We start from the raw sequence: 8,919 nt of genomic DNA on the forward strand, positions 1-8,919 counted from the left end.
ACAGAACTCATTTCACACATTAAATGCATATTTTATTGTTTTCTTGAGCTAACCTCGTCCAACCAGAGTAATGTCCTTCCAATGAGAGGTTTTTTACTTTTATCATCAGTGTATGAAGTTTGCTGATTATAAAGAGTCGAGTAGCATTTACTTTCCATCAGTATGTGAGAGCAGAAAGCAGAACGCGATAGGACAACAGTCAGATTTACATCTGCTTTGGCAAGACTCAAGCAGCTTTGCTCTTTACGTTTAAATACTCTTCAAAATCAAAGGCAGTCCAGTCAGCTGTAGTTTTGCAGAAATATTGCATGCAAATTAAACACGTCTTATCTTACATGACTTATAAAGTTTGCGTCTCCTCACGGAAGCAGAAACGAATCTCAGACAGGCTACAATAGGAAGGTGCTCTCAGCACTATATCGAGCTGTGAAACCTGCTTGGGTAGCCATAGCTTTGTTACTGTTGTACGTGCTCGCATTTATCTGAACATATATTAAATTCTCAGTTGTTTCACTATGCTACATATAGTTGCTTTTTTTTTAAACATTTATTTGGTTTTCAGTGCTTGCAGCATCACACTTTCTAGATCATTCCCTTTCATTCAGTGCAAGTTGTTTTTAATGTTTCTCTTAGCGTGGACTTATATAATCTCCTTCATAAAACTAACACTGAAGACAAGTATCACATTGTCCTGTTATTATCTGATAAAAGACATTATGAATAGACCGCAGCAACACCTGTGTGGCGTACGCTCCACAGGATGTCAGCTGATAGCCTTGAGCTTTTTATAGAGCTTTTCTTTTTTTCCCTAAGTTTCAATGCGATGACTCTCAGTAGGCCTGAATTAATGGAAAGCTTTTTCATCATTACATCATTTTACTTTGACCATCTTTATGGCATCACTGCTTAAGCTTCGTTTCAGCCGTGTCCCCCCTCAGTGTCACGAAAACCACTGGGCTCTTTGCAACAAGTGACCGCGTATTGCACTGAAATGGTGTCTGAAAAGTCCATTTCACTCCTCAGGCCTTTGGGAAGGCTACGCGAGCCGACAGTCGCCCGTCTCGGCTTCTTCCCGAACGTGGAACAGGGCTGAGTTTGGCCTGGCGCTCAGCACAGCTTCCAATTTTGCGTAGCAGACGAGCTGAGTTTTTGTCTCAGTCTACGGGCAGCTCGCATGGTATCTGCTGGGCTGCTTTGGCTATGGTGTAAGCCCTCTGGAAGTCCTTGTAGCGCGGAGCGCAGCCCAGCCAGGCCTCGCCGAAGTGGACTCGGCCGGTGAAAAGGAAGCTCCCGGGTCCGGGTTTGACGCCACACTGGAGCAGAGTCCTGATCTCGCCCCGGCTGCTCAGGCGGCTGTTCCCGGTGAACAGTGTGTACTTCTGGCGAAACACGCGGGTGGCGCTGACCTTGATCACGGCCGCTCTTAAGTTCTCGTCCTCCTCCACTGACTTGATGTTGCCTCGCACCACTGCAAATTAGGAGGATATTCAGGTTAACATTAAAGCTCATTTCCAGAATAATTATCCAATGCATGTTTTAAGCCTTGGTTCAGAGTCTGCGAGCTACCAACAGATAAAAATCCTTAAGAAGTCCCTGACCTGCGTACTAATCAATGAACTTTTGTTCAGTCAGCTCTACTTCTCCTCAGCCCTTTACAGCTCAATCAGAGGCCTGCAGATTAGTCCACTACTCCTTCTCTAGGGGGGTGATGCTGGGGTTAGTCCACTATGGTGCCTGTGGGGGGGGGGGGGGGGGGGGGGGGGATTTGCTATTTCACCTTTAACCTTTCCTATTTTTAAGGGAACATTTGGAGGCAACGTCTTTGAGCCAATCTCACGTCATTAAGATGCAGAGGTCTGGTTTGATGTATATGTAGTGACTTACCAAAATCACTGGTGCAAACAGCCATCAGAATCTCAGTGTTGTTGCAGGGTCTGCAGGCGTCTGGAGGGACAAAATAAAGAAAAGAAAGCTGGAGTCATTTGGTGACCTTAGACAAGACTCTCAACTCCTGAAAGAAACCTGTAGGCTAATGTGCTTGAAATCAGGCAGTGCATTTGCAGATCACATGCAGAGGAATGTGATCCAAACCATTAACTGTGCAAAAAAAAAACCCAAAAAAACCCCCAGCAACAAAGGGGAGAAAAACCTGTAACAAACAGCTGCTACTTTTCCAGTTGGCAGCGGAGGTCCAGAGGAGCTGTAAGGTGTGAGGCTCTCCTACCCCAGGCCAAATGAAACTTCCCCCCGTAAAGCCTTTCAGGGTGTCTGCAGTCACATCTCATCAAAGCCTAGACAGAGGCCAGGGAGAGGGGGGAGGACTTCAAAGAAGCCCGATCCAACTTCTTAGAAAATCCTGTACTTTTCTGTGGAGGCTTGACAGCTTTTATTGAGAACTAAAAAATACTTTAAAAAATAGTTTGGCGCCTTACTAAGACACTAAGATTCATAGCGGGATTTACTGATCAGGCCCAGAAAAGCTTCAGACCAAAACTGTTTGCACTGATTCAACTGTGGAAAAAAAAAAGTTCTGGCATTTTTTTAAAAGTTCTCCTTGTGGTTCTTTGGAAAACCTCTTGATAAATGAGATTCCTTCCTCTCCAGTCCACAGCACCCCCCACTTCCAAACCTAATCAGTGTGTGCCCGTGTGAGTGTGTATGTGGAGGGGGGGGGGGGGGGGGGGGTAAACTCCTACAGACAAGAGGCAACTCAACAAAAGAGGGGAGCATCTCAGCTGGGCAGAGGCCTCCCTGTTGCCTAGACAACGGCAGTAATCCCAGAATACTCATGCGCCAGCCATTCAAAGGGCTCTGGACTCTGGAGAAAGCCCCACATACTGGGCTTTTGTACCCCTCCTCCCCACTTCACCACTCCCCTTCTCCTACTTCAAACCCTTTGGGGGAAAAGTTTGGCCACTTCCTTCTCTCTGCACGGCCGTGGAAAGTCCATGCAGACCGCAGAGGCCTGTTCCCAGTTATGAATCATCCTCAAAGAGGATTTTATGGGGTAATAATATCGTCAGTGGTGAATCACAAACTCGCATCTGCCAATTTTACAGAAAGGAAACAAAAGACCTTTTACAGATTTAAGAACTGCATGCAGCTAAAGTACTATTTTGGACAAACCTGTGAACTTTAAGGTGTTACGCAGCCACTCATGGAGGAAATGTTGATTCATAAACACAAATAATATGAAGAAAGGTTCAAGCTTAAGCAAGACCCTCTTCAGCACCAACACGGCAGACCTCGTGCAACCTGCTCTCACCTACTCACCTTCAGTGCTAATAGGGTGGGAGTCCAGGGACAGGCGAGCTGTCCAGTCCCCTCTCAGCTCGTAGCGAAATGAGGCGATCCTCCTGCTGATGTCCTGATGCGGTGTAGCCTGCAGGAAGAGGGCCACCCTCTCCCCAGGCAGGCGGCTGAAGCAGCGCACCCTCGGCGGGGGGGAGGATTCCAGGCGGTCTCCTACCAGGAGCTCGAGGACCCCATCTCTCTCCAGGTAGAGCTGGGCTCCATGGAACTCCTCAGAGGGCTTGACGCAGGCAGTGATGAGCCCAGAGCTGCTGCCGCTGGGGCCCACCACCATGGAAGGCAGGCGCGGAGACAGGGTGAGGCGCAGGGCTCCTTTGGGATAAAGCCAGTCCAGTGTGCCCTCGGAGCAGTGGAGAGAGATCTGCTCCACGCTGCCCTGCTGCTGGGACAAACCGCTGTGAGCAGGAGGAAAAGGGAGAGGAGACAAGGTTAAATAAAGTTTTTTTATGAAGTTTGTTCAGGCCAAACTTTCCTGAAACATCTGCACACAGCTGCAGGATGGAGGGAGAGGGGATTAAATGTGATCACTGCACATCAGCAATAAAAGTTTGATGTCTGGTGAATAAATGTCATTAAAAGTCAACTTTAGTTTCAGACAAGGCGCTGCCTACTGGCAGATCTGCAGAGATGATGACCCTGAGTGGCATCTACACTCAACTGTAGTGTTTAGAATTTATAAATATATGTAAAAAAAATTATATATATATATTGAATACTGAAAACATGTCTGTAGTAAAGAGCAGCCTCCAACAGCTGCACATGTGTATATTTTCTCCATGCATGTGATTTAATCTTTCAGTCTCCTGCCCGTCTGACCCTGCGTGCCTCCCGCAGACACCCCAGAGGCGCAATCGCAGCAGAGCCCCGCAAACATTTAAACTGCACCGCAGTGACAAGTCTCGACTTGTCGCATTCACTCAAACACCGACCACACGAACAGGAGGCACCTGTAAGCGTCTCTGAGCGGTCATTTTTAAATCCTCTTTTCCATCATGCCCAGTGAACACACACTCACACACACCACAGATCAAATGTGAAATACTTGCCTGCCTCTCCAGCTGCATTGGTCTTCGGAATAGTTTGAAAGGCTCACGTGGAAAAGGCAAAAAAGTAAAATCCACACTGCGTAAATCCAAACCCCAAAGCCGGGCATGTTGGATGGATGATGCAAAGTAAGGTGGAGGGGGGAAAAAGGATTATTCCAAACTGCCGATGTCCTAAATCTCAGTGAGTAAAAAAAAAGTCTATAAAACAAATAATAATCTACCTCTGATAACCTCCATAACTTTGTACCCTCTTATCCTGATGCGTATGATAAGAGAATACAGCTTCTGCACTCTCCGGGGCCGATGTGAGCGTGGAGGTGCGGAGCTCTGAACTTATCCCCCCTCAGGAAAACTTCACGGACCAATCAGAATGCAGCGACAGAAACTTTAAACCACTCGCCCAGCAGAGGGGGCAGGGAGGGAGGTCTGACCCTGAGAGTGAGTAACTGTATGCAAGGATGGAACCGAGTAACAATTCACTATTGTGTCTGCATACAAGATACAAACGAACTGGCCTGAGTGAGGAGTGAGTGTACAGAAAGTACTGCAGTTTAAAAACACCCCACCCCTCCTCCTCCACACACGACTGAGAAGTTTTATGACCTCCATTAGTTTCACTTCATCCTACATCGTCACTTCTGCTTGTACTTCATTTAATATTTAATATTCTAAATATATATATATACATATGAATAAAGTAAGTTTTTAGTGTATGTGTAGCTCAGAACAATGCTCTTACTTTTAAAGAAAGCTCTGCAGTTTTATTTCTCGGCCGAAGAACAGACACAACTCATGCGAAGTAAAAGTCGGCGGATGGATACAAATATCGATCATACCAAAGCTGGTTTTGTGTTAAATTTTCTTTTTTGGAAAAGAAAAACTATACCTCAAACATGCACCATTAACCTTTTGCGTTGACTGCAGTGCCTATTTTATTTATAGCTTATAGCACATTTAAACAGCAGAAGAAGAAGTGACCCCAAATCTTTAGCGACATGCGTATTTACACAAAACCCAGTTTCAAACTGCACGGAAAGCTGAAAGGTGTGTTTTGTTGTGTTAACTAATTATTGTAAATTTAAAAAAATCACAGGGGTCATTAAAATGTGTTTGAATTTGAAAATTAATGATGATTTATAGATTAGAAGTATCGGTATACTGGCCCTGTTTTTACTTGGCACAGCACTGACGTTAAGGTCGAATATTTAAACGAGGCGGGATAAAAACTTGGCTAAAAGAAACATAGAAATAACGACTACTTTGTGAACGAGTTGAAAAGCTTGGTTTTGTGCAAAAAAAAAGAAAGAAAAATCCCTCTTTGTGGTGAAGCCATGGTTGTAAGATTTAAGCAAACACAGAACATGTTTATTCAAAGTTATAATTAAGTATATTTGTCTACTAAAAGCTTTTCAGTGCTCTGATTTATATTGTAGTTCAACCCTGCCCTGGCCCACTTCAAAGACCTCTAAATGTGCAGCCAATATGTAACACCTACTATTATAGAAGTAAATATCAGTTCAAACAGGGCAAAAGGGCAGACGTGCAGAGTAGTTCAATAACGCTGCCCCCATTTTCACACATATATGATGGTGATGAAGATCTAGCCACCTCTGCTGGTTGTGCCCTCTGCCCTCACCGCCCCCCCGCCGTGCTTCTCTTTCATGTCGCGGTACTTATAACCAAATCAAATATTCTTTTGTGCCAGTGCTGCCATCCATCTCCCTGAGCGAGTAGCTTTCTGTGGAAGTGCATGCATTCTTGCGCCCCTGTGTGTGTCTGTGTGCGTGTGTGCGCGTGTGATAAATGTCTAGACCCCTCCGATGGAGTTATGACAAGGCCTCAGAGCAACACAAAGGCACATGTGCAGAAATCCAGCTGCTTTATTGTCTGTGGCAGGACGGAGCTTTGCTGTCTGTCGGGCATTTCAAAGGAGCAGAGTTTAAAGCACAAAGCGATGGTGGTGGTGGTGAGCTGGTGAAAGACACATGAATATATTTAGTACCTAAACTTCAAACTTCAAAGACGTGCCACTGCATCCACGTGTGCACAGTCAGGTTTGCACACTTCCACATGTACATGTCTGTTAAAACAAAAGCTACACACACGCCTCGTGACCTTGTTATGACCTCAGCTGGAGTTACATCCAGCCTGGATCACATTCAGCGCTTTTATGTGATGTGGCTATATGTGGTTTTCTTTTTTTCTTTTTTGATGTGCAGCACTAAAATAAAACCAACAGCGTGAAATAACTCGAGCTGTGTCCAAAGCTAAGATTTTGGCCTTTTGATTTTCATTCTGTCTCCATCACATATTTTTAAAGTAAGCACTTAACCTGTGCGGCAAAGATGTGGCATTACTCGGCACGCCGATTTCACAGGACCCTTGTGTTTGACGCACACAGCGAAAGAACAACAAATTACATAAGCTGCAATCAAACCGTGTGAGCGAGTTACGATTAAAGGTCACGTTGTGTACGTGAACCGACCGACCTGGTTGCTTCCGTCCTGCATCCAGAACAATGCCATCTTTGACTGTAATGAAACACTGCCTGTTTGTCCTCATACTTTAACCACTGAACCAGATTCCCGCAATGGTTCCTCTCCCTTCTCTCCCTCTCTCTGTGCTTCTGCTGCTGCGTTCTCACCAGCATGCCAATGTGAATGTCTTTAAACAGTGCTGTTGTATAGATACGAGACTTTGCGTGCATGTGTTAGTCCTGTGTCTGTTTGCTTGGTAATCCTGTACTCCTCTGTAAGGGGGGACTTCCCAAACACAGAGAGGATGTAGTGGCAGTGTGGTGTTAGTGGTATTTACGGGGCCTTGACATTCTGTAACTTTCTCTCACTGTCTCTTCTCGCTGCTACGGACATAATGACAGGGGTTTAAAAAAGAAGAAGTGAGCAAGAACCACGTAGATGATGTCATATTGGGATTCTAGTGTGAAAAAAAGGGGCCTACAGATTTACAATAGGAGGAAAGTGAGTGTAAAGTATGGATAAAGCCTGTATAAAAGCAGAAAGACACACAGCTTAATCGACATCTTACAAATTTATACAGCTTTATCACCACTTTCAACTCGTTTTGATGACTTTGATCATATTGGAGCACCACAAGAACCCTGAGCTTTGGACGTTGGTGGTAAAAGAGAGTGATCACAATAACGTTGTTCAAGTTTGGCGTAGCGGCAGTAGTCTCTGAAAAAGACTTGATATGAGTCGAAAAGTTAAAGCGTCCTTGTTCCCAGACTATTCTGCAGCTTCCCATGGCACCTTGGTTCTAATCTGGTTGATCTGAAATCATTGCTGTTTGTTTTCCTGCACAGCGCCTGCTGGTAATGAGATCTAAGACCTTGTCAGGATGCTCTGATAATAAGCCTACGCTAAGGGAGGCAGTACAAATATGCCCCTCTCTCCACAGGATTGTGCTGTGTGCTGTGTTTTGCCTGGAAAATTTGTTAGGTTAGTCATGGGAAACGGTTTTAACATAACTTATAGTCTGGGACACACGCTGAGAAAAACCTTGAGACGCCAAATGTCCAAATGGATGGTGGATGGAAACGTCAAGGTTACATTGTAATGAGGGAAAAGGAGAAGGAAGAGGTGAAGAGCAGCTAAAAAAAAGTGGGGTCATGGTAGCCAAAGAGTACAAGAATCAATTTATAATAAAGCGAGCTTGTCCCGAGCTAGTCCCAAGCTAGTCCCACTGATATATTATAAGCACAGTATTGAAATAGATGCTCTAGCACCAACCATCACAGAAATCACTCTTTTCACTGGTTGTGTCTCGCTGAGGAACTCCTCCACCATATTTGACACCAGTCCCACGGACAAGTCCAGGGCCAATCTCTTTGGTATCTGTCTATCTTCTCCATCCTGGTGCTTGCAACACTTGTGTACATGTTCTGTGACTCCTCTTCCATGACTGCCCACACCTCCCGTCTTTATGCAGTGTGAGCAGGTGTGGAGATTTTCTTTGATTAAGGTGTGGGTAGGAAGCCAAAAAAACCCCAAAAAACCAAATCTATGGGGCTTGAATGTCAATATTTGGTATGAACACCTTTACTTTTCTTTACAGCCTCAATTTGCTTCTTTTCTTGTAGTTCTACAGTCTTTTTGAAGGACATTTAAAGCTCTTCTTAGGATGTTTGCTGCCTTTTGATCTGCTTTCTGTCAAGATGATCCCACACAGTTCTGGAATCTGGGGATGCCAATCCATGACTGATAGTGCTCCACTGTGTGTTTTTCTATCCATCACTGTCATGCTGAAAAATGAAGCTGTTACTAATCAAACACAAAATCTGACCGAACGTTTCTGCAATGATGTTTCCATCAGGACGTGACATGACTCAGTGAGAGGACTCATTATAGTGGCGTTTCCCCACTTCTCTATGCAGGTGACGGGCTCCTGTTCTGGAGTCGGAGTCGAATTGCGGCCCGAGGCTGTGAGAAAAGCCGTCGCTCGGAGCTCAGAAAAAACTCGTGCTGATTTTTTAACCGTCCGGGCCCTCATGAGAGCCGCATGTGAAAACTGACACCTGCTCTCTCATTGCACTTTCTCAGGG

The 8,919-nt window shown here is 45.1% G+C and overlaps 1 protein-coding gene across 1 annotated transcript; it reads right to left on the bottom strand.

Annotated features, from left to right (window-relative positions):
• Nucleotides 1-523: 523 nt before the first annotated feature.
• Nucleotides 524-4,665, bottom strand: metrn (meteorin, glial cell differentiation regulator). Its single transcript, XM_026178756.2, has 4 exons — nucleotides 4,359-4,665; nucleotides 3,274-3,707; nucleotides 1,885-1,944; nucleotides 524-1,468 (listed from the first exon to the last, which is right to left on the bottom strand). The coding sequence occupies exons 1-4, from the start codon at nucleotides 4,463-4,465 to the stop codon at nucleotides 1,155-1,157; spliced, it is 915 nt and encodes a 304-aa protein (XP_026034541.1). The 5' UTR covers nucleotides 4,466-4,665; the 3' UTR covers nucleotides 524-1,154.
• Between the last annotated feature and the right edge of the window lie 4,254 nt (nucleotides 4,666-8,919).

Source organism: Astatotilapia calliptera, chromosome 8, assembly GCF_964374335.1.
Source record: "Astatotilapia calliptera chromosome 8, fAstCal68.1, whole genome shotgun sequence".
Taxonomy (NCBI): domain Eukaryota; kingdom Metazoa; phylum Chordata; class Actinopteri; order Cichliformes; family Cichlidae; genus Astatotilapia; species Astatotilapia calliptera.

Coding starts and splice junctions, on each gene's coding strand:
- metrn (XM_026178756.2), bottom strand. CDS start 4,465: ATGCCCGGCTTTGGGGTTTGGATTTACGCAGTGTGGATTTTACTTTTT. Junction 1,945..3,273: donor CCACCCTATTAGCACTGAAG/GTGAGTAGGTGA, acceptor TTGTCCCTCCAG/ACGCCTGCAGACCCTGCAAC. Junction 1,469..1,884: donor TGTTTGCACCAGTGATTTTG/GTAAGTCACTAC, acceptor CCTAATTTGCAG/TGGTGCGAGGCAACATCAAG.